Here is a 26818-nt window from a genome sequence, read left to right on the forward strand (position 1 = left end):
CTCATGCAAGGCCTGGGTTGTTGTGTCTCACAAAGCGTGGCCTTCTCCTCCTGCGCCTCCTCCTGTTCCATCACGTGTGCTGCTGCTGGGTTAGCGTTGCCGCGTGGTCCCTGTTTATTGAACCACTTATCTTTATTACATTTATGACTGCATGGCGGCAAAATGCATGCTATCCGCACGCTTCTTGTCCTCATGCAAGGCCTGGGTTGTTGTGTCTCAAAGCGTGGCCTTCTCCTCCTGCGCCGCCCTCCTCCTGTTCCATCACGTGTGCTGCTGCTGGGTTAGCATTACCGGTCCCTTTTCCTGGAACCTCTTATATGTATTACATTTATGACTGCATGCCGACAAAAAGCATGTTACCTGTGCAAAGAAAACAGACATTTCCCGCATTTAAAAGACAGTTTTCCCTTTGAAACTTTAAAATCGATTTTCTCAAAAACTATAAGCTCTTTTTGCTAAATTTTTTTTTCCTCTTGTACCCACTCCCAAGGTGCACATACCCTGTAAATTTGGGGTATGTAGCATGTAAGGAGGCTTTACAAACCACAAAAGTTCGGGTCCCCATTGACTTCCATTATGTTCGGAGTTCGGGTCGAACACCCGAACATCGCGGCCATGTTCGGCCTGTTCGGCCCGAACCCGAACATCTAGATGTTCGCCCAACACTAGTCCACACCCATCCACCAGGTGGATAACAATATGTGATAAACAACAGAGGCACCAACAGGATAAAAGGAGAAACCGTATTAAAACCAATAAAACAGAGGGTGGCAAGGGTGGACTTACCTCCCCAATATTCAAAACACAACCACTGTGATCAAATGGCAAAAAACATTTGATCTGAACTCCAAGACAAAGAACAATTAATTATTTTATAATGTTTTCCATGATGACTCCTTTAACCACTTTACCCCCGCCCGTACGAATTTCTCCGTCCCTTTTTCCATCCTTTAACCCCCAGGGACGGAGAAATCCGTACTTTCCGCGTTCCCGACGCTGTCCGCGCTCCCGCTCGTAAACACGCCGCCCGCCGCTAGTAAACACGCCGCCGCCCGTTCGCCCGGAGATCAATGAACGGGAAAATCCATTCCCGTTCGTTGATCCAGCCCCACAATGATCCGCTGCTCTCCTATGGGCAGCGTGATCATTGTGAGAAAAAACTCACGTGTCCAGCCTCCTTATACTTCCTCCAAGCTTCCGGAAGGAAGCTTGGAGGTCGCATTAAAACAAAAAGTTACTGTGGCCATCTTGTGGCCAAATAGTAAACTACACCCTACACATTTTTCACATACAAATAAATGATTTTTACACAAAAAATTAACTTATTACCTCCCACACTCCCCATTTTTTTTTTTTTTGTAATTAAAAAAATTTCAAAAATTTACAATTAAAAAAAATACATAAATAGTTACCTTAGGGACTGAACTTTTTAAATATTTATGTCAAGAGGGTATAACACTGTTACTTTATAAACTATGGGCTTGTAATTAGGGATGGACGCAAAACTGAAAAAAATGCACCTTTATTTCCAAATAAAATATTGGCGCCAAACATTGTGATAGGGACATAATTTAAATGGTTTTATAACCGGGACAAAAGGGCAAATAAATTTCATGGGTTTTAATTACAGTAGCATGCATTATTTAAAAACTATAATGGCCGAAAACTGAAAAATAATTATTTTTTTCCCCACATTTTTCCTATTTTCCCATTAAAACACATTTAGAAAAAAAAAATTCTTGGCATAATATCCCACCTAAAGAAAGCCTAATTGGTGGCGAAAAAAACAAGATATAGTTCATTTCATTGCGATAAGTAATGATAAAGTTATAGGCGAATGAATGGAAGGAGCGCTGAAAGGTGAAAATTGCTCTGGTGCTCAGGTGGTAAAACCCCTCAGTGGTGAAGTGGTGAAAGTGGAACGAGAGCAAAATACAGTCATGGCTTTAGCTGAAAGAGCAATCATTCTTACGCAGGCATAGCCATGTGACTAAAGGGGAAGGGTGGTATAGGGTGTCAGTGTGGGAGTGTAAGCTGACTTTGAGCAAGCATCTGACAGTCCATGAGAACGAAAACAAAACAAATAAGCTTTCAATTCTCTGGGACAACCGATCGTGTTTATCAAATTGGTGTAAAATTGGATGTTTTAATTCTATGATACCTTACAGGTGGCCACACACCATACAATTAAAAGATCCAATTTTACACCAATTCAATAAATACGATCAGTTGTTCTGAAAAATCGCAAGCTTTTATTTGTTTTGATTGAGAGATCTGATCAAAATCCCGATTTTTTTCGAGATTGTTTTGAGATTGTTGGAAAATTCAGACCAATTTTATCAAGAATTGCATGGTGTGCAATTCTATTCAACCACAAAAAATTGTATGTAACTATTCAGTACATACCAAACTTCATTTATTCCCTTTTTTTCTCCTGTTTTTTCTAACCAACCAATTTTTTTCACGGGGTTTGTGATCTTTTATCCCAAAAATTGCTGCAATCTTGAAAATACGAATGTAGCACATCGAAGATTCTGATAGAAACTTCCGGTCAGTCGGAAAATTGGATTGGAATGCTTGAATCGAATAAAAAAAATTGTATGGTGTGTGGCCACCGTAAAGGTGGTCACACACCATACAATTAAAAGATCCAGTTTTCCACCAATTTGATAAATATTATTGGTTATCCTGAAAAATCGAAAGCTTTTTTTCATTCGTTCGAGAAATGTAATCGAATTTCCCTGTTTTTATGTGACAAAAGAAGATCAGGAGTGTTGGATTTTTCTGATCATTTTTTATGAAAATTGACTGGTTGTCAATTTCTTGTTGTACAGACCCATGCAATATTTTCTGAGTTTTCAATAATCTTTCATAATTAGGGAAAAATGTAGGAACTAGTAAAAAAGGGCGCACAGGGATAGTGGACAAAAAGGGCGCCGCCATAGACTGCAATGCAAAATATCGGCTATTCGGCGCCCGACAGGAAAAAAGGGCGCACGAGAAATAGCGTTTACAGGGATCGTGTTAACAAAGGTTTTCGTTTACAGGATAAAGTTTATAACAAATATCGTTTACAAGTTTGTTTAAACTTTGTATTATACTTATTTTCCCGTTTGTAAATTTCGCTTATATGGGTTTTAACTAGTTTTTTCGTTTTAAAAATGCGCTTATAAAACTATAACAACTAAAATTTCGTTTACACTTCTTTTATCATTTAAAATTCGTTTTCATATGTATAATGCTTGAATAACGTTTCTAAAGCTGATTGTATTAGAAATACATCGCTTATGGTATTAACTTTGTTTTTACACTTCTAATGCGTTGATTATAGTTACTAAAATATCGCTTTAAATATTACTGTTATTTTAAGATTTCTACGTGATTTTAAGGCTAGTTATTCTATTACAAATTACTGTTATTTTAAGATTTCTACGTGATTTTAAGGCTAGTTATTCTATTACAAATATATAAATTATTTTATTCATGTTATTTGGAGTGAAGTATTTTAAGGATTAAATATATTATTGTTTATATGTGTTTAGCGTGTTTTGTGCAGTGGGGATGGTTAGGTTTAGGCATTACTAGGGGGTCTAGGGGTTAGGGATAGGTACAGGGAGGGTTAGGACCAGGGTGGTGGTTAGCTTTAGGCACCACCAGGGGGGTCTTAGGTTTAGGCACCAGAAGGGGGGTCTTAGGTTTAGGCACCACCAGGGGAGTCTTAGGTTTAGGCACCACCAGGGGGTCTTAGGTTTAGGCACCACCAGGGGGGTCTAGGGGTTAGGGATAGGTACAGGGAGGGTTAGGTATACATACAGTGCAATATACACCACCAGGGGGGTGGTTAGTTTTAGGCACCACCAGGAGAGTCTTAGGTTTAGGCACTACCAGGGGGTCTTAGGTTTAGGCACCACCAGGGGGGTCTTAGGTTTAGGCAACACCAGGGGAGTCTTAGGTTTAGGCACCAACAGGGGGGTCTTAGGTTTAGGCACCACCAGGGGAGTCTTAGGTTTAGGCACCAACAGGGGGGTCTTAGGTTTAGGCACCAACAGGGGGGTCTTAGGTTTAGGCACCACCAGGGGAGTCTTAGGTTTAGGCACCAACAGGGGGGTCTTAGGTTTAGGCACCACCAGGGGAGTCTTAGGTTTACACACCACCAGGGGGGTCTAGGGGTTAGGGATAGGTATAGGGAGGGCTCTGTATGAGAGTAAGGTTAGGTATAGTTATAGTACAATATATGTAATATATACAATTTATTACATTATGTATATTTACACAAAGGGGGGTCTAGGTGTGAGGGATAGGGATAAGGAGAGATATCTGTGACCCTAAACTTAGGTATAATTGTAGTAAAATACCTGTAAAACCTACCATTCTAGTACTATGCTTAATACAAGTATAAATATCGTTTTTGCTATAGACGCTATTTGACGTTTTATTTCAGAATTCGTTTACTGTTATAGACGGTATTTTGCCATTTCATTTCCGTTTATTTAACGTATTTAGCATTAAATTATATTTATAACCTCTTAAACGGAAAATACGGTTTTGCATTCAAACTTATAATTTCGGCTACACCCCGCGCCCTTTTTTCCAGGCGCCCTTTTTTGATATACGCAAAAATGTAATGTGTGTGGTACATCGGTCACATTTTTCAAATGTTACAATCAGTCAGAAAAACTGATTGCAATTCTTGAATTTAAAAGATATTTAAAAATTGTATGGTGTGTATCAACCTTAAAGAGACTCCGTAACAAAAATTGCATCCTGTTTTTTATCATCCTACAAGTTCCAAAAGCTATTCTAATGTGTTCTGGCTTACTGCAGCACTTTCTGCTATCACTATCTCTGTAATAAATCAATGTATCTTTCCTCTGTCAGACTTGTCGGTCTGTGTCTGGAAGGCTGCCAAGTTCTTCAGTGTTGTGGTTCTGCTATGAACTCCCCCTTCCAGGCCCCTCTATGCACACTGCCTGTGTGATATTTAGATTAGGGCAGCTTCTCTCTTCTCTCTTATCTTTTACAAGCTGGATAAATCGTCCTCTGAGCTGGCTGGGCTTTCACATACTGAGGAAATTCAGACAAGGGCAAAGCTGTTTGCAGGAAGAAAAGAGCAGTCTGAAACTTCAGTGCATGAGAGATGCAGGGGGAAAGAAACACACAAATGATCTCTTGAGATTCAAAAGGAAGGCTGTATACAGCCTGCTTGTGTATGGATGCATTTTCTATGTGTGGACATACTGTACATCAACCTACTTCCTGTTTTGGTGGCCATTTTGTTTGTTTATAAACAAACTTTTTAAAACTGTTTTTAACCACTTTTAATGCGGCGGGGAGCGGCGAAATCGTGACAGAGGGTAATAGGAGATGTCCCCTAACGCACTGGTATGTTTACTTTTGTGCGATTTTAACAATACAGATTCTCTTTAAGATTTTTACAAAACCTTTTTAAATGCATAAATAATTTGAAGTTATGCTCTTTAACCACTTGAGGACCCACCCTTTACCCCCCCTTAAGGACCAGCGCTAGTTTGATTGATCTGTGCTGGGTGGGCTCTGCAGCCCCCAGCACAGATCAGGGTGCAGGCAGGGAGATCAGATTGCCCCCCTTTTTTCCCCCCTATGGGGATGATGTGCTGGGGGGGTCTGATCTCTGCTGCCTGCGAGTGGCTGGCGGGGGGGGCACCTCAAAGCCCCCCTCCGCGGCGAAATGCTCCCCCTCCCTCTCCTACCTGGCCCCCTTTGGTAAGCGGGCTGCACAGGACGCTATCCGTCCTGTGCAGCCAGTGACAGGCTGTCTCCTGTCACATGGCGGCGATCCCCGGCTGCTGATTGGCCGGGGATCGCCGATCTGCCTTACGGCGCTGCTGCGCAGCAGCGCCGTACAAATGTAAACAAAGCGGATTATTTCCGCTTGTGTTTACATCTAGCCTGCGAGCCGCCATCGGCGGCCCGCAGGCTATTCACGGAGCCCCCCGCCGTGATTTGACAGGAAGCAGCCGCTCGTACGAGCGGCTGCTTCCTGATTAATTAGGCTGCAGCTGGCGACGCAGTACTGCGTCGCTGGTCCTGCAGCTGCCACTTTGCCGACGCACGTTATGAGTGTGCGGTCGGCAAGTGGTTAATATACAACTGACTGTGCATAACATTTATGACATTATGGCCCTCATTCAACTCCCCTTTTCACCTAAGTTTTCTCCTAGGTGATATTTTCACACCTAATCAATAACATACCTTTTATGGCCAACAGCAAGCAAGAAAATACTCAGAATCATTTTGACAGTACTTTCTCACCTACTTTTCGGTGCTTTTTCAATTGCAGAGTGCTGAAAAGTTATTTTTATTAGAAGATGAAAATTATCTCCTAGGAGAAAAATAAATTGAATAAGGGCAAATTTACCACTGTTTTGCAAATGCTTCTATGCATATATACTTGAGAAAATATTGTTTATAGTTCAAGCTAATGGGGATTGCTTGTTTTTATTTGAGAGCATCTCATGCACTTTGAATTTTAAAAAGGACCTTTAACCCTGTCACCAGCCGCCCTCTTCAGTATAGGTAGCGAGATAACCCCTCTCCCTTCCCTTCAGTATAGGTAGCCGGATGTCCCCTCTCCAGGGGCGTAACAATAGACCCTGCAAGGGATGCAGCAGCAGGGGGCCAAGAAGCTGCAGGGGTCCCATGGGGGTAGAAGTTTCTTTTCACTGTGCTGAGATACTGACAGCTAAGTACATGACGAGAAAAAGCTTTCTGCCCTTTGCACAATTGTTCTAATGACTGCCTCTGCTCAGCCACTGATAAGGAATCATACAAAGTTTTGCAGACAAAGATTTGCAGACAGTCCCTATTCAGTGTTCAGCAGGGTCTTATGTAGAGTGAGTGTAATATGAAGCTGAGGCTGGGGCACATTTGTCTGTCCGTTGTCTGCACACCATGTGTGTCTGCAGGTGTGAAAACATGCACATTTTACCACAGAAGCTAATGTAATTGATAGAGAAAATGAAATGTGTGCAGTGCTTCACTGCTGTCTGTTTTTATCTGCATGGGGAAAACATATTCAAGAATACACTAGCCAATTGAATAACATTGGTTCTCAGTTTACCTGTGCAGAAAGCGGAGGGGGGCCCATCTAAAGTTTCGCAAGGGGCCCAGTGATTTTTAGTTATGCGTCTGCCCCTCTCCCTCCCCTTCCTTCTAGTATAGGTAGCCTTATGACCCCCCTCCCCCAGTATAGCTAGCCAGATGACCCATCCCCTTTTTCCCTCCAGTATAGGTAGCCATATGACTCCCTTAATCCCTCCTTTTCCCACCTCCGCACCTTTCAGTATAAGTAGCCAGCTCGACTTTGCACCACAGCAGCTATTAGTGTTGCTCATTTCTCAGCTCATCTCTAGTGCTTAAGCTTCCTCTTCCTTTCCATCACCAATGCTGCCCAAGTCCATAGCCCGCCTGCCACAATGCAAACGTGCACAGAGAGCAAGGTGGCTGCTGCACAGGTGGCTTTGCAGCAGAGTACCATGGTCAGGCACTTGCCTGGTCTCCTTGCACAAGCTTGCAAATGCTGCACCAATTTATCCTGCTGCTTTGGTGCCCTTGCTCCTGTGGTGCCCTAGGCCTAGGCCTAAATACGGCCCTACCCACAGTGTGATGTCATGACCATGGTCCTGACAGTTTGCTGTCTGTGAACCGTGTTGCACTGTGGGAAATAACATTTTCCAACTACCAAGCAAGTCGTATCTGACTCTGTGTATAGAACTCACAGTAAACAAACATTCCGCATGGATCACCTGGCAGGACTAAAGATGTCACCAGCAGTGATAAATGTAACATTTGTAAATCAGGGAGAAAAAAAATTTAAGACTTGACAAGGGGAAAACACTGACTAAATTATCTATAAGTTATTACTGTAAAAAAAATAAAAATAAGCAATTTTATTCATGATGTCATTTTTAATATAGTTTCTCTTTAACAAAACCGATAATGGATCAAGAAAAGAGAGTTGCATTTGGTACTTTGAGTATCAACCAGGGGTGTTGCTAGCCCCAAAGATCAGTGGCACGTGCCCCGGATGTATTCTGGGGTGCCCCAGACATCCCGCAGGCAGAGTCAGCTGTGGTGCCTCAATGGCGGGCATGCTGGGAGCTGTGGTGCATCAATCAGGGGTGCTGTGGTGCCTCTATTTGGGCATACTGGCTGCTGTGGTGCCATGCTGGGTGCTGTAATGCCTTTATGGGGACATGCAGGGAGCTGTTGTTCTTCTACGGGGAGGGGGACAAGATGGGAGTTGTGGTGCCTCAATGGGAGGCCGTGGGAGCATGGGAGGGACGGGAGTCCACTAGAAGGTCAGGGAGTGCTATGGGGGAGCTGCCAGATAACCTGGCAGCAGCAGAAAGACAGACTAGCCAGCACAGAAGCCAGGTAACTAGTCTCTGCCTAGTTATATTTAAGTAACTCTGCATATTTATGTGATATGCTGCATTTTTATTTATTTATTCATTAATGGATAGGGAGCTTCATCCAACATTTTTCTGGAAGAGCTATTTAGACCGCTGTTGAGTTCATGTAAATTTGGCTCCAACCATGGCCACACCCACATTATGGTGCTTGGCCACACCCATTTTACTTCTGCAGTGCCCAAAAGTGCCACAAATGTCTTAGGATCCTAGCAACGCCCCTGGTATCAACAATTTCTGTTTTTAGAATGTTAACCTTCTTGCCGGTTATCCCGAGCTCAGCTCGGGGTAACCTGCGCAGGAGGATATCTCAGGCCCCGCTGGGCCGATTTGCATAATTTTTTTTTGTTACAAGCAGCTAGCACTTTGCTAGCTGCTTGTAACTTCCGATCGCCGCCGCTCGCCGCCGATCCGCCGCAATCCGCCGCGCCGAGTCGCTCCCCCCCGCCCCAGAGCCCTGCGCTGCCTGGCCAATCAGTGCCAGGCAGCGCTAAGGGGCGGATCGGAGTTCCCTCTGACGTCACGACGTCTATGACGTCGGTGACGTCATCCCGCCCCGTCGCCATGGCGACCGGGGAAGCCCTGCAGGAAATCCCGTTCTCAACGGGATTCCCTGCATACTCTGATCGCCGAAGGCGATCGGAGTGGGTGGGGGGATGCCGCCGCTTAGCGGCTATCATGTAGCGAGCCCTTGGCTCGCTACAGGATTTAAAAAAAAAAAAAAAAATGTGCGGCGCTGCCTCCTTGCCGGATTTTTTAGACCGGCAAGGAGGTTAATCCCTAAATCATCATTTATGTATTGTAAATGAAAACATTTCACTAAATAGACTCCTGTATACAACTCCTGGCATCTTTTGTTAAAACCCCTAGAATGAACAGAAAGTGAATTTTTCCTCAACGCAGAAACAGACAGCAATAAAAACTGCTATCTTAAGACAGAAATAGCCTTGTTATTGCTATCAGTGTCACTGTTGGGAAGATTTCCCTCATTCCCTATTTTTTTTTGACACCCGCAAGAGTAACAGAAAGTGAAACAAACTCTTTAGACAACTAAGTTTTTAGCTGGCGGTGATGCGCTATTGCATCTCGGGATCTGGTGGCGGTAAAACTACACAGTATCAGGCTTAGGCAGGTACACATGTGATGTAGTTTTAACTACATGCAGTACTGAATCAGCTATCCCACAACTAAAACTATTGATCATGTAAGCTATTGATATTTTGAGGGGCTTTTGAGGGGTTAAATACTGATCACATTGAAACCAATGAAGGTTTTACATTCTTCTAGGAAAGGGGAAGAGGGGTAAGAATCGAAAAAGGCCAAAAGTCCTCTCATAGACCATGTATTAAAGCGGAATATAACCCTGCATTTCAACTTTGCTCTAAAATATTATTTACAGCATATTATATGCAAAAAGCATTTTTTTTTACTAGACCAGCATTGGAAGGGTTAAAGACAGAGGTTTAAAGGTCCGTGGAGAGATATGCAGAAGTTCAGATAGATACATTCTATTTAGTTACATGTATCTATTGATAAATGTTACACACCCTTTGGCTGTCCTCCAAGCTCCTTCTCAGTCAGAGAGATGAGTCACATTCAACACTTAGATACATTTATGTAAACAAAATGTATCTATTTCAGCTTCAGATGCGTCTGCAGAAATCTCCAGGAACTTTAAAGCCCTGTGTAACCCTTCCAATGCTGGTCTAGTAAAAAAAAAAAAAATGCTGGTTGCATATAATATACTGTAAATAATGTTTTAGAGCAAAGTTGAAATGCAGGGTTATATTCCGCTTTAAGGAGGGTTGGGGGAGGGGCACCATATACATAGTAGATTCTCTTTCCACATGGCCCTGATCAGCTGCATCAGCTGAGAACTATCTAGCGTGTATATGTGGCTTTACGTTTTTACGAGAACTAGCAGATGCAGAGGGAACTTGATCCCTCTGGTAACAGTTCAGTGCCAAGCTGTAGACATATTGCTAGTCTATAGGCTAGGAACACATTGTATTTCTATTGGAGGACTGATGAAGTAATCCATGCAGGAGCGGCATGGGGCAAGCAGGAGTAGAAAAAAATAGTAGCGTTCAAGAAAATAATTGTACCAAAATTAGTAGAAAATATGTGCAACTTGGACATCTACTAAATAAGGAGAGTAAGAACGGATGCTGAAGAAAGCTAAACAGAACAGTCATAATTTCTTTGAGAATAATTTATCTAGATCAGCCACCTCTTGAACAAACAGAGCAACGACTAGCTTTCTTCCACTGAACAAGCAGTGCAGTTGATCAGTGTTTTCTGCCGTCTCCTGCCTTTCCCTGAATAATTCTGGAATTTGATCTAGCTTTGAAGGGAAAAAGACACAAACCGGTTTGACCAGTCTAGCGCTCCTATTTCATTGTACCTGACTTCTTTCAAAGAAAACTTCATTCCCTGTCCCTCCATTGTCAGAGCACACCTGTCCGTCAGCGGGCAACTGGCAAAGGAACACTAAAGGAAAATGGAGTCAACAACAACAAAGTTATGCTACATTCTACTGCTTCTGCTGCAGCTATGTGCACACTCGTCAGCCATGCTGTGTCCTAATGGACAGTTTGTTCTGAATGCTCAGTGTGTGGACTGCCATCCTAGCTGTGAGGAATGCAATGGGCAGGAGCCCTATGAATGTACTGAATGTGGTATAGGTAAGTGAACCTTAATATATGCAATAGAGTTTATCCTCTAACGCCAACCATATCAGAATACACATACAGTACAACCTGTTTAGAAATGAAAGGCTACTGCAATGCATCTATTATGCATTCTGGCTGTCTCTGCCTTTGCTTTTCTAAGTCAGATCATCTTAATTAACTTCAACATTTCTAACAGAGTGCAGTAGAATTTGAACCTGGACACAGAAAAATTGATTTTTATTGAATATTTATTAAATTAGTATTTATCCACTTATTTGCATTATTACATAATATTGTATTGCACAGTTGAAAAAACACATGCTCATACACTTTAATCTCACTCAATTGTTATTTTAAAAAAGAAAAGGCAAAACAAGTTCATCTGGAAAACTCTAACAAGTTATACTGTGAAATTCATCCATTATTTTTTAAAGCTTATTTTGCAATTAAGGTATTATGTCACATGTTAAGGCATTCCACAAAATGTGGTAAATAATCTCTTCCAAATTCTATAATTTATCTATAAAATGACATGTATATCCAAATAAACTATTTTGACTGGATTTCTTGTCAGCTTATATATATCATTAGAGCACACTTCCTATCCTTAAAGTGAACCTCCAGACTAAAAATCAGCAGCACTGAAAAGGCTTGGTGTTTCTTTAACAGTTTCACAGCATCAGAACTTTGTTTTTCTCATCCAAGCCTCATTTTTAGCTGCACAGGAAAAAAAACTGCCCGGGCATTTTTCCCCTGAAGCTGTGCAAAGCATGATGGGTGTGAGGAATAGCGGAGCCGCCGCCGCGCAGGGCAGCATGGCGGCGGCCTCCGCTTCCCAGCCGGCGGTTTCCGACTCCCATACGGAGCCGCCGGCGCAGAGCAGGGCAGTCACCGCCGCGGCTGATAGTATGGTGGCTGGTCCCGTTACCCAGCCGGCGGACTTTGGCGCGCGGCCGTGCGCTGACAGGGAACCTGGCCTCTCTGATGTTCAGAGGCAGAGGGTCATGCGCACGCGCGTGAGGCGGCAGGATATTTATTGTTTGAGAAGACGGGTCAGCTGATCCGGCGATCAGCTGACCTCAGCCAGCCAATCACATGCTGACTTCAGTTCCAGCCCCCTGGGCGGGCTGGTGGAACAGGGCTTCTGCATTTAAGCCCACAGATGTCATTTGCTCATTGTCTGCTGTCGTGATACACGTAATGTTAGCGCTCAGACCTTAGCTCAGTTTCCCAGGTGTTGTCACCAAGGACGTCACACCTTAGATTAGGATTGTATTGTATATTTACCTGTGTTTTGACTCTGGCTATCCCTGACTACTCTTTACTCTAAATGCTCTTGTACTTCTGCCTATCTGATTCAAGTTGCCGACCCTGCCTGTTTAAACGACTCTGAATCAGCCTTCTGTTTCTGTACTGTTGCCGCCTTCTCTGTTGCCGAACCTTTGCTCGCCTGACCTTTCTCCCTTCAGTGGAACGTCTCCCACTGTAGGGCTATCTCCGAGGCTTGCCTCTCCGAGACGCCTGCCCTAGCAGACGATTACTGCTAGAGGCCGAGATTCCTCTCTTTGCCTGGACTGAGGATCTCACACACGGGGTTCCCATTCAGAGGTAACCACACCTCTGAGGAATCGCCGAGTGGTGTACTTTTCCACGATCTTGCAATTTTATTACTGTTACTATTGTTTATTTCACTGTGTTAGGTGTCCAGAGGTTAGTCGCACTTGTATTATTGGTGATTTTGCAGATCATCAATAGTCAGGTGACATCTGTATTATTGGCGATACTGCAGATCTCCAATAATCAGATTCTCTCTGTGTGCTGACACCCATACATTACAGAACAGCAGACCCCCAAATGATGGATGCATTACGCAGCCAGGTTGAGGCTTTAACCACCTCAGTTAATAACCTCGTCGAGGTGGTTAATACCCAGCAGGGCCAGATCAATCAATTGTCTGGATCTGTGCGGGTCCTCCAGACGGCTGTAGCTACCATGCAATCCCCTCCAGTTACAGATCTGCGTTTGTCAGTACCTGAGAAATTTTCAGGAGACAGGTCTGGCTTCCAGAACTTCCGTAACCGAGTCTTATCATACTTTGAATTGAGGGCCCACTTTGTCGGGTACCGAACCTCAGAGGGTGTCATTTTATAATGCATAGAAAGACCCCAGATTAGATCTCTGGTACTGTATTGAGCATTTACACTAATACACAATTTCAGTGATCATGCTCTAAGACCTAAATCTGAGTAAAATGCTTTTTCTTACTACATATAGTTAAAAGACCCCCCACCAATCCGACATGTTTCGACTCCTTAAATGGAGTCGTCGTCAGGGAATAAGTGCTTAGTGTAAAAGAGTTGCTAGTGCATATAGAAGGAAAAACACTATATATACATTTCAGTAAAGAAAACAAAAAAGAGAGAGCATGTGCTCTCCAGCTCTGTCAGCATTGAAATGGATGTGCTGCCCGCACTGCTTATATACTACCCTGGGGGGCGGTTTCAATCAAAGTCTACTCCACCCATTTTTATGTTTCTCCCATTGGTCAGGCTATTTGTCAATCATCCTTCCAACATTTCCATTGGTCCATATATCAGTTCCCATTAATCTCACAACAAGCGTACAAATACATCCTCAATCTCCAAACTACCTGAACCACCTGCTCACATATCCAATAATGGTTCCTCCAATTTTCAGGCTTCTATCAGTATCCTAAGTATGAAAACGCCATGTATCGTCATATCTCCCATAGACTAGCATTGCAGGGCTCTGATTGGTGGATTTTCCCACATGTGGTCGTCACATGCTGCAGGTGCCCAATCACTGTATTCCCCAGTATTGCCATGGATACAGACGCTTGCCTTTACATTTGATTCCGGCATAATACGGAGTTTGTGGTCACTCCCACCGTCCTGCATCATCACAATCCTCGTATGCTGCGCTTCGCAGCGTTACCATAGATATCAGGGCACTTGCGCAGTATTTACTTGCGGGGATTGAGCGTATACATTCGCTCCTCCTCCCCGCTTCTTGCTAGGGCGCATATTACTCCTCCCATTATCCTGTTACAGAGCTTGCGTTTCACTGTCGCCAGGAAGTACCCTGACACGCAAGTTGTCATCTTCTTCCTCATAACCATTAACGGGTAAATTTATAAACAGAACCAGAACCCTATCTTCTTTTACATAAGTTAGTTTACTTATATAATTATTCACTTACTTTATTTAGATACATGATTTTATTTTATATTATCCCCTTCAGTTTACTACATATAGATTATAGATTACTGGTACAAGGGAGATTTATCATCATAGCTCACAATGATCCAGTACACTTATATTAATTCTGAGGGGTAAAGTATCACATGTTTAATCATTTTTTATAAGTGAATGATATGGGATCTATAGATTTAATATCTTAATATTCATAAGGTAATGTTCTTTCATGTGGAGGCTAAAGATTTAATATCATATTTATAAGATGTTCTTACATGGTAGTTATCTTTATTTAGGTTAGTAAATTCAAGAGATTAGGGTGTACTGCACACCAGTTTGTGTATTACTTATTAAATAAATGGGGTATATGTAAACCCTTCATTCAATCCTCCTGGACTTAAGGTCCCCATACGGTAAATCCATTTTGCCTCCAGTTGGCGTAACTTAAGGTCCAGGTTTCCCCCTCTGGGTCCCATTTTCCACTGCTGAATGACACAAAATTTAAGGCATGAGGTGTCACCTCCATGAAATTCCCTAAAATGCCTTGACACCGGCGTATCTTTTGGATTTCGTATATTCCCGATATGTTCTAGAATTCTTTGTTTCACTTGTCTAGTTGTCTCTCCTATATATGTCAGATGACATGGACATTCTATTGCATATATGACCCCCTCGGTTTCACAGTTAAAAAAATCAAGGATTTCGTATACTCTCTCATTTTTGGGGGCCACGAATTCTTTACATACATTTACATTGGGACATGCCTTACAGTGGCCGCATTTAAACATCCCCTTCAGAGGTCTATCAAGCCAGGTTTTTTTTATGTTCTTTTTTGAGACTGGTAAGAAAGAGTGTACCAATTCATCTCCAATATTTTTTCCTCTCCTATATGTGAAGTTAGGTGTTTTTGGAAGTATCCCTTTTAACTGTGGATCTAATTGAAGGATCGACCAATGTCGACTCACAATTTTCTTAATTTCTTCTGATTGTAACGAGAAGGTACTTATAATTCGCATCGCGTCTTCATTTGTACAGATCTTCTTCTGTCTAGGAACCAACAACTCCTCTCTTTCTGTTTCCTGTGCCCTTCTCTGTGCCTCCCTTATCACATAATCAGGGTATCCTCTATCACTAAATCTTTTCTGTAACGTAATACATTCTTCATCAAAACTTTGATCACTTGAGCAATTTCTTCGTGCTCTAAAATACTGTCCTTTAGGAATTCCCTTTTTTAGGGGAACGGGGTGATGGCTATTCCAGGCTAACAGGGAATTTGTAGAGGTTGGTTTTCTAAATATTTTAGTTTCGAATTTGCCGAGTCCTGTTCTTGTGATCTGTACATCTAGGAAATTTAGAGAATCCCTCTCAATCTCATATGTGAAAAACATCCCGATTATGGTTACGGTTCAAAAGTTGTACAAAGTCCACAAATAGATTCCTGGGGCCGTTCCACAGGATGAACACGTCATCTATGAAACGGCCCCAGAACAGGACATGCGATGTGTAGAACGCCAAATCCTCTGAAAACACGATGGTGTCCTTCCGCCAGAAGACACGGCATTAACCTCCGTCCAGTAGTTTTTTAAAGCAATGGCCATCATTTATGATGACCCGGATGCTTCTATCACTGCGGAGAGGAAGCTCAAAATTCTCAAACAGGGTCGAGATACAGTTGAGACCTATGCGGCAGAATTTAGAAGGTAGGCTGTGTCGGCTAGGTGGGGACCCTATGCTTTGCTGGACTGCTTCCTTTCAGGGTTATCAGACGCAGTTTCTGAATTGATGTTAGGTCATCCTGAGCCGAAGTCAATCAATGATGCGATTTCTCTGGCGGTGCGAGCTGACCGCCCGTTACGTTATCAGCGTCAATCCAGAGGCAGTAATGCGGTTAGGGCACTTTCCTATGCGTCCTCCTCACCTACCCCGCCTACTGACGAACCGATACAAATCGGACACTCACGATTGACTCGGGCTGAGAAGGAACGCAGCAGGGCTGAGAAGCTTTGTTTGTACTGTGCGGAGGAGGGTCACATTGCTCATAATTGCCCCAAGAAGTCGGGAAACGCTGCCGTCTAGGTGTAGTCAGAGGTAATACCCTAGACGAGCAGAGTCTACCTCTAAATAAAATAAATGATTGTTTACTTCTCCCTTGTACCATTTCTTGGGGAAATTTGACCACTTGCACCCAGGACTTCATAGACTCAGGGTCTGCAGCCAACTTTATAGACTATGAGTTTGTGAAAGGTCTGGGAATTCCACTACATCCTTTGGACCGACAAGTGGTAGTTACTGCAATTGACGACTCCCCACTACAGTAAAAACAGCCTCTCTATCAGACTCCGATGTTGTCTTGCACTATTGGCGTGCTACACAAAGAGAATTTACAATTCCTTGTACTGCGCATGACAACCTCTACCATTGTCCTCGGAATGCCATGGTTACAACTCCATTCCCCACAGATTGACTGGGCCTCAGGTCAGTTGCTCAGTTGGTCACCTCACTGCTGTACTCATTGTTTGGGGAAAATCACCATTGGTGCCACCAGGTTAGAGGGGGTCCCGAGACAATACGCTGAGTATGCTGACGTATTCTGCCCTAAATCCGCAGATAAACTTCCACCCCATTGGAGTTTTGACTGTCCCATAGACTTAAGATCTGGTTGTATGCCCCCGAGGGGACATCTCTATAACTTGTCGGGGCCAGAAAAGTTGGCTACATTAAGGAAAATCTGGCAAAGGGTTTTATCCGTCCATCCCGGTCCCCAGCTGGGGCCAGGTTCTTTTTCGTACAAAAGAAAGACGGTGGTCTTAGACCATGTATCGACTACAGGGCTCTAAACAAGATCACTGTAAAGAATCGTTACCCTTTACCTCTGATAGATGATCTTTTTGCTCAGATAACCAATGCCAGTATTTTTTCTAAATTGGACTTACGAGGCGCATACAATTTGGTGCGCATCAGGGATGGCGACGAGTGGAAGACGTCCTTCAATACACCCGACGGGCATTACGAGTACCTGGTCATGCCCTTTGGGTTGTGTAACGCTCCAGCCGTCTTCCAAGAGTTAATAAACGAGGTCTTCAGGGAAGTGTTAAGGAAGTTCGTGTTGGTTTATCTTGACGACATATTAATTTTCTCCCCCAATCTTAGAGAGCATCGTAATCATGTCAAATTCGTGTTGAGGAAATTGAGACAAAATTCCCTGTATGCTAAACTGGAGAAGTGCCTCTTTGAGGTCACACAAATCCCTTTTCTGGGTTATATTATTTCAACTTCAGGGCTCTCTATGGACCCAGAAAAGGTCTCTGCTGTCTTAGAGTGGCCACAGCCAGTGGAGTTAAAGGCACTTCAGAGATTCCTTGGTTTTGCTAACTACTACCGGAGATTCATCAAGGGATTTTCTGCGGTAGTAGCCCCTCTGACTAGGCTTACCAAGAAGGGGGCTGACCCCTATCAGTGGTCATCGGAGGCCCAGGCCGCATTTAATACCTTGAAGAAACTGTTTTGCTCGGCACCTATACTGAGACATGTTAATATCGCTCTCCCCTTCATAGTAGAGGTAGATGCCTCAGAGATTGGGGTGGGGGCTGTGCTGTCTCAGCGCTCGGGTGTGCAGGGCAAGACACATCCTTGTGCATATTTCTCACGCAGGTTTTCTCCTGCTGAGAGAAACTATGATGTGGGTAACAGAGAACTCTTGGCCATCAAGCTAGCCTTCCAGGAATGGCGCCATTGGCTGGAAGGTGCGGAACACACCATTACTGTATATACTGACCATAAGAACCTGGAGTACATTGAGGGGGCCAAGAGGCTCACTCCTCGTCAGGCCCGCTGGTCTCTATTTTTCTCACGTTTTAGATTTGTTATCACGTACACTTCAGGTTCCAAGAACGTTAAAGCAGACGCTCTCTCCAGATGTTTTGAACCCGAGACAGCTCAGCCCGCACTTCCCGAAAGCATTTTACCACACAAGTTGGTGCTGGCAGCCACTGAAACCTGGGAGGATTGGGCAGTCACATTAGCGCCTCATCAGCTAGATACCCCAGAAGGGAAACCTGAGGGGGTCCTCTTTGTTCCACTTCCATTCTATTTGCAAATCATGCAGCTGTTCCATGCCTATAAGAAAGCAGGTCACCCGGGGGTCACCCGCACTCTAGATCTACTCACGAGATGTGTTTGGTGGCCTTCATTGGCCTCTGATTGCAAGGAATTTGTCAGAGAGTGCGTGGTGTGTGCCAGGAGCAAACCGTCTCGCCAGGCTCCAGTGGGTACCTTACAGTCCTTGCCAGTTCCAAGTGAACCATGGACCCATCTGTCCATGGACTTCATTGGCGAGCTTCCCATGCCAGAGAGTATGACTGTGATATGGGTGATCGTGGACAGGTTCAGCAAGATGGCCCATTTTGTTCCTCTTAAAGGATTCCCGTCAGCTCAATGGTTAGCCGATCTCTTCATACAGCACATTTTCCGGTTACATGGGATTCCGGATGATGTGGTATCTGATAGAGGAGTCCAATTTATATCAAAGTTTTGGAGGGCCTTTTGCCGTAGTTTGGGTATGAACCTGTCCTTTTCATCTGGGTATCACCCACAGACCAACGGGCAGACCGAAAGGGTTAATCAGGCACTGGAACAGTTCCTTAGATGCTATGTGGCAGATGCGCAAACGGAATGGGTTAAGTTTTTGCCCTTTGCGGAGTTTGCACACAACAACCTGAAAGGCGCTTCAACAGGTTTGTCCCCTTTTCAGGTTGTGTCAGGAAGGTCTCCTAAATTTTCCCCATTGCCGGTGTGTTCCTCTCCCTTCCCAGCCCTGGAAGATTGGCAGAAGGTTTTGAAAAAACTTTGGGGACAAGTAAAAGAAAATTTGGGAGTAGCCTTCCAGAATCAAAAGAAACAGGCCGACAAGAGACGGTCTGTTGAGTGGCACTTTTGTCCTGAAAACATGGTGTGGGTGTCAACAAGACATTTGGCACTCAGACAACCGTCCACCAAGTTGGGGCCCAAATTCATAGGGCCTTATCCGGTGGCCAAAAAGATCAATGAGGTCTCGTATATGATTGATCTCCCAGCCAGCATGAGAGGTGGGAGATCATTCCATGTTTCCTTGTTGGAGCTAGCAGTGTATGTGGATTCCTCTTCCCCCCCCCCCCCCCCAGTGGTAGTGGAGGGCCAGACAGAGTAAGAGGTTGGGAAAATTTTGGATTCCCGGCTGGTACGGAACTCCGTACAGTATCTGGTCCATTGGAAGGGGTATGGGGTGGAGGACAGATCTTGGGTACCAGAGAGTCGCATGCATGCTGAGAAATTAAAGAAGAGGTTCCATCAGTTACATCCTGAGAAGCCGGGTGGGAAGTGTCCGGAGTCCACTCCTCAAGGGGATGGGGGGGGGGGGGGGGTACTGTGAGGAATAGCGGAGCCGCCGCTGTGCAGGGCAGCATGGCGGCGGCCTCCGCTTCCCAGCCGGCGGTTTCCGACTCCCATATGGAGCCGCCGGCGCAGAGCAGGGCAGTCACCGCCGCGGCTGGTAGTATGGTGGCGGGTCCCGCTACCCAGCCGGCGCACGCGCGCGAGGCGGCAGGATATTTATTGTTTGAGAAGACGGGTCAGCTGATCCGGCGATCAGCTGACCTCAGCCAGCCAATCACATGCTGACTTCAGTTCCAGCCCCCTGGGCGGGCTGGTGGAACAGGGATTCTGCATTTAAGCCCACAGATGTCATTTACTCATTGTCTGCTGTCGTGATACACGTAGTGTTAGCGCTCAGACCTTAGCTCAGTTTCCCAGGTGTTGTCACCAAGGACGTCACACCTTAGATTAGGATTGTATTGTATATTTACCTGTGTTTTGACTCTGGCTATCCCTGACTACTCTTTACTCTAAACGCTCTTGTACTTCTGCCTATCTGATTCAAGTTGCCGACCCTGCCTGTTTAAACGACTCTGAATCAGCCTTCTGTTTCTGTACTGTTGCCGCCTTCTCTGTTGCCGAACCTTTGCTCGCCTGACCTTTCTCCCTTCAGTGGAACGTCTCCCACTGTAGGGCTATCTCCGAGGCTTGCCTCTCCGAGACGCCTGCCCTAGCAGATGATTACTGCTAGAGGCCGAGATTCCTCTCTTTGCCTGCACTGAGGATCTCACACACAGGGTTCCCATTCAGAGGTAACCACACCTCTGAGGATTCGCCAAGTGGTGTATTTTCCACGATCTTGCGATTTTATTACTGTTACTATTGTTTATTTCACTGTGTTAGGTGTCCAGAGGTTAGTCGCACTTGTATTATTGGTGATTCTGCAGATCATCAATAGTCAGGTGACATCTGTATTATTGGCGATACTGCAGATCTCCAATAATCAGATTCTCTCTGTGTGCTGACACCCATACATTACAATGGGATTCCGGATGTTGGGGGAGGAGTGATCAGCACACAAGACAGTTGGAACTGTGTCTCAAGCTCCCTGTCACCTCCTTTCAACCAAAAAGATGGCTACCCTGATGAAATCAAACATTTGCCTGTTCTTTTAAAACAGAGTGGGTAGGAGATTATATTACCTATCTATTTTAATTAACATAAATAATGTAACTTAATGACAGTATGTTTGTTTAGGCTGAAGTTCCCCTTTAAAGCATAACGCTACATTTGCAATTTAAAGTATCATGGTATGGGGGTCTACTAAATCTAAAGAACCTACATAATTCAACAAGTGTGCCCTAGATTTTTTCAATATTCTCCGTTATTAGGTAGAAAAAGTTCACATGCCTCTCCTGTATAAGATCAGAATATAGTGCGGACAGACTGCTGAAAGGTTAGTGAATTACTACATCAGTCCCCTACCATGCACCAATAAAAAGAACCTATTTTTATGAAAAAAATAATTTTATATATATATATATATATATATATATATATATATATATATATTTTTATTTATATATATATATATATATATATATATATATATATATATATATATATATATATATATATATATATATATATATATATATATATATACATATATATATATATATATACATATATACATACAGTGGTGTGAAAAACTATTTGCCCCCTTCCTGATTTCTTATTCTTTTGCATGTTTGTCACACTTAAATGTTTCTGCTCATCAAAAACCGTTAACCATTAGTTAAAGATAACATAATTGAACACAAAATGCAGTTTTAAATGATGGTTTTTATTAGTGAGAAAAAAAACTCAAAACCTACATGGCCCTGTGTGAAAAAGAAATTGCCCCCTGAACCTAATAACTGGTTGGGCCACCCTTAGCAGCAATAACTGCAATCAAGCGGGGACGGGCTGCGCCAACACAGGATGTCTGCGGGGGACCATTAGAAGCCCCGAGTAAGTTCAGCTCATTTTCCCCCGACCCCCCTACAGTATCCCTTTAAGGTCATGCCACAACATCTCAATAGGATTCAGGTCAGGGCTTTGACTAGGCCACTCCAAAGTCTTCATTTTGTTTTTCTTCAGCCATTCAGAGGTAGATTTGCTGGTGTCTTTTGGGTCATTGTCCTGCTGCAGCACCCAAGATCGCTTCAGCTTGAGTTGACGAACAGATGGCCGGACATTCTCCTTCAGGATTTTTTGGTAGACAGTAGAATTCATGGTTCCATCTATCACAGCAAGCCTTCCAGGTCCTGAAGCAGCAAAACAACCCCAGACCATCACACTACCACCACCATATTTTACTGTTGGTATGATGTTCTTTTGCTGAAATCCTGTGTTGCTTCTACGACAGATTTAACAGGACACGCACCTTCCAAAAAGTTCAACTTTTGTCTCGGCGGTCCACAAGGTATTTTCCCACAAGTCTTGGTAATCATTGAGATTTTTTTTTAGCAAAATTGAGACGAGCCTTAATGTTCTTTTTGCTTAAAAGTGGTTTGCGCCTTGGATATCTGCCATGCAGGCCATTTTCGCACAGTCTCTTTCTTATGCTGGAGTTGTGAACAATGACCTTAATTGAGGCAAGTGAGGCCTGCAGTTCTTTAGATGTTCTCCTGGGGCCTTTTGTGGCCTCTCGGATGAGTTTTCTCTGCGCTCTTGGGGTAATTTTGGTCGGCCAGCCACTCCTGGGAAGGTTCATCACTGTTCCATGTTTTTGCCATTTGTGGATAATGGCTCTCACTGTGGTTCGCTGGAGTCCCAAAGCTTTAGAAATGGCTTTATAACCTTTACCAGACTGATAGATCTCAATTACAGTACTTTTGTTCTCATTTGTTCCTGAATTTCTTTGGATCTTTGCATGATGTCTAGCTTTTCAGGTGCTTTTGGTCTACTTCTCTGTGTCAGATAGCTCCTATTTAAGTGATTTCTTGATTGAAACAGGTGTGGCAGTAATCAGGCCTGGGGGTGACTACAGAAATTGAACTCAGGTGTGATAAACCACAGTTAAGTTATTTTTTAACAAGGGGGGCAATCACTTTTTCACACAGGGCCATGTAGGTTTTGAGTTTTTTTTCCTCACTAAATAATAAAAAACATCATTTAAAACTGCATTTTGTGTTCAATTATGTTATCTTTGACTAATAATTAACGGTTTTTGATGAGCAGAAACATTTAAGTGTGACAAACATGCCAAAGAATAAGAAATCAGGAAGGGGGCAAATAGTTTTTCACACCACCGTATATATATATATATATATATATATATATATATATATATATATATATATATATATATATATATACATATATATATATATATATACACACAAGCCCACTTACGGTACTTGCATCAACTCTCACCATGTTCCAAAGTGATCCAGATGATGGTGCCAGACTTTTCCGATCTAATAACTTTTTAGGGCCTGATTCACTAACTGGTACTTACTCAGTTAGCACGTCTTAAGGCTTTGGGCGTGCTAACTAGAGTGCAAAGCTTCAACAGATCACACACAAAGTTTTGCGCGCACATAATGCTTAGCGCTGCGCACTAAGCTTTAGCACCGCAGTGCTAAGCGGATTTTCGTGCGCTAAGCGCCTGTGTGCGCGAAATGGTGCACGCAAAGTTTTGCACATGCAAACCATTGACTTTGCACGCAAAGCTTAGCGCTGCGTGGTGCGCATGAACCTTTGCACCCGGTGCGCTGGAAACGTTGCACCCGGTGCGCCCGAAACGGCGCATTAGGGTACACCGAGTGTGCCATTTCGGGGGCACCAGGTGCAGGAGAGTGGGATATGTGAAAGTTTGTATGTTTTTCCTGTCAGGTAGATGTTTTAACAGTTTATCATAAGGCAGCTGCTTCAGGAGTTCATAATTTTTCATAGAGCTGGTGTTCCTAGGGCTCGTAGTTTACCATAAAGCTAGGTTTGATGTTAAAGAGAACCAGAGACGTTGGGGAAAAGATTTTATACATACCTGGGGCTTCCTCCAGCCCCATAAGCCTGGATCGCTCCCACACTCCCACGCTCCCGTCCTCCGCTGCCTCTATCCATCGGTACCGGGTCCCGTACTTTTGGCCAGTCGAGCCAGTCGACGCAAGCGCAGTGCGTCACTGCCGGCTGACGCGGCCAATTTTCCGCATGCACAGGGGCTCCCTCCATATCCTTACGCATGCGCCTCCATACTATGCAGGCGCATGCGTAAGGATATGGAGGGAGCCCCTGTGCATGCGGAAAATTGACCGCGTCTGCCGGAAGTGACAGGACCCGGTAGCGGCGATAGAGACAGCGGAGGACGGCGGCGTGGGAGCGATCCAGGCTTATGGGGCTGGAGGAAGCCCCAGATATGTATAAAAGCTTTTTCATTTTTTCATTAGCTTTGTCTCTGGTTCCCTCCTGAATAGTTTCATAAACTCATATTCACATATCCTTCTTTCAATACCTGACTTGACTGACTCCCCCCTTAGTAGGGTAACCTTTAAGTCTTCCATGCTGTTGGCAGATGTTTTGAAGTGCAGTCCTACAGTGGACTCCTTATCTTGGTCCTTAGTCTCTACTGTGAAGCGGTGCATATTGAGTCTTTTCTGTAGTGCCTGCTTCATTTCCCCAACATGCAGAACCTTATTTGGGCATTCCATGCACATGATTGCATATAGCACATTGGATTATGCACATGTGTGTATACACCCTGAATGTGGTAAGCCTCAGATGTGTCTGGTACTGGCAAGCTATCAATGCATAAAATGTGTTAGCAGCTCTTGCACCTCTTTGTGCCACAGGGAAATTTGCCATTTTCATCTGGTGGCAGCAAGGTGCTCTTGACAAGATGCTTTCTCAGATTGGCCGGCTGTCTGTAGGCAAGAAGTGGTGGTTCTGGGAAGCCCGTAAAGTAAGGATTGTAGCTCATTGGCTATTTTTCTCAGCACACCAAGTTGTTGTTTGTATGTTACTACTAAGGGCACTTTGTCAAGTTTCTGTTTTTCTCTGTACTGCAGAAGCTGGACCCTGGGTATGCGAGTGGCTCTCCAGATATGATCTTTTATAGTTTGTGATCTGTAGCTTCTGTTTTAGAAGTCCTTCCTGCTGTTGTTAAGGAGGAGGTCCCTTTCCCTGGTGATTGAGCATTTGCTCTATGAGCATATCAAACTCTTTTGCAGCGTCCAGTCCCACAATCACAGGAAAATACCCCAACATTTAGTTTTTGGGGGCCCAATTTCTACTGAATTTACTGTGTTGCATTTTCATGGAGTTCAAAGATGACAGCACAACTATGCAGTTTTCAGAAAATAGTATTCAAAATATGGATTTTTTTTCTTCGTGTTGTTGCCAAAAGCAAAAAAAAACAAAAACTTCTCCAACGAGGAAACCCAAAGTAATTCCACTTCCTTTTGAAGTTAAAACCTATAATTTTTTTAGCATCATCTATCTGCATTTACCACCACAGTGGGCTTGATTCACAAAGCGGTGCTAACTGTTAGCACGCCTGTGAAAACCCCCTTAGCATGTCTAAACCAGCTTTCGCGCGCAAAACTTTATGCGCGTAAAACTTTGCACGCAAAACTTTACGCGCGATCTGATTGAGAAATCCGGTGCTAGCCTACTTAGCACCCTGGTTAGCACGTCTAAAGACTTTAGACGTGCTAAGTAGGTTAGCACTGCTTTGTGAATCAAGCCCAGTGTGTCTAAAACCAAACACTCCATTTTATCATAAGCAAACACAAAGATGTATCCCTTCAGCAGTGCTGGTTAGGGAGAAAACAACTGATGTAAATTTCTCATTCGTTGACAGAGGCTTTTAATCTCTCTCTGAACCACTACTTGAGTACAAAGTTATAAGCATTTGTCTCTGCCATATGGTTACTGACAGCACCCACCTTACTACTCTTCCAGCCAAAAATGATGTATGACTCAGATTTTTGATTGTTCTTGTATGAAACATGGCTCTGTTTAAACATGTTATTATCAAACTCTAGACGTTGTGCCCAAGGAATAAACATTTTGCTCCAATGACTCAACTTTGGTGCCTGGAGTGAGAACACAATAACTTTGAGGTGTATTCCCAGCACCATTTATACACAGAAGCTTTGTTTTTAGTTTGCTTCCACAGAACTTGACTTTCCCTTATTAAAAACCAAAGTACAGCAAACACTCTTTCTAGTTTTTTGAAATCACAATTTGTTTAGATATGTATTTGTATTCTTTTCCTTACCAGTGAGGTATAAAAAGGAAACACTAACAAAAAAAATAAAATGCAAGCACTTGGCAGAAGTTTTTGAAGGACATTAGAGGTAAAAATAAGTTAAGGAGATAAACAATAGTATCTATCCTCCTACACCTAAAAAATATTTTTTTTATAGATATTCCTGATTTTAAAATCTACATTTTAAGTTTTTACTGTTTCATTTTCTCTGCTTAGTGACACATTCATTTAAGTATCCCAGAGCTAAAATCTATGAACTACTGACTCTTTTAATCTCTTTCTTGCTCTCAGAAGTCATTTACTGCCAGGAAAGTTGACTGTAACTCCTTATCTGTGAGGGTCATGCTATAGTCTGGTCTTGACCCATACAGAAATTGCCTCTTGCATATCTGATGTTTAACTTTTTAACTTTTTCAGGCAGAGAAGGAAAAAAAGAAACACAGCATAGTTATTTGTGAGCTAGTCACTGTACATACACATGTATATCTCATCATGTCTCATGTCACCTAGGATATCCTTTAACCTATTGGGGACCGGCAGCCTAACTACCCTTAAAGACCAGGTGAATTTGCGTGTGTGCGTGGGGGGCGTTTGGGGGAGTCAGGCAGCCGGATCCCCAGTGTGGCATGCTGGACCAGATGTCCCCCTTTTAGCCAGATGTCCCCCCTTTCCTCAGGAGCCTTTACTCACTTCCCAGGCTCCAACGATGAGCCACAGTAGCCCCCTCCGCTCTTGCTGGCATCTCCACTCGTACTGCCGCTCAGTTCCGGGTCGCGGCTTGATGACATCATCAAGCCAGGACCCGGTACTGACTTCAGAGCGAGCAGAGATGCCGGCCAGAGCGGAGGGGGCGCCGGTCATTGGAGGAACTGCAGA

At 43.7% G+C, this 26818-nt stretch overlaps 1 protein-coding gene across 1 annotated transcript in view; it reads left to right on the forward strand.

Moving 5' to 3' along the window:
* Positions 1–10840: 10840 nt before the first annotated feature.
* LOC137563302 (proprotein convertase subtilisin/kexin type 5-like) overlaps positions 10841–26818 on the forward strand; it is a 200730-nt gene continuing 184752 nt past the window's right edge. Inside the window, exon 1 of the mRNA XM_068275591.1 lies at positions 10841–11134. Coding sequence (XP_068131692.1) covers positions 10951–11134 — 184 coding nt within the window. The 5' untranslated portion in view covers positions 10841–10950. The remainder of the gene's footprint in view (positions 11135–26818) is intronic.

Source organism: Hyperolius riggenbachi, chromosome 3 (genome assembly GCF_040937935.1).
Source record: "Hyperolius riggenbachi isolate aHypRig1 chromosome 3, aHypRig1.pri, whole genome shotgun sequence".
NCBI classification, from domain to species: Eukaryota; Metazoa; Chordata; class Amphibia; order Anura; family Hyperoliidae; genus Hyperolius; species Hyperolius riggenbachi.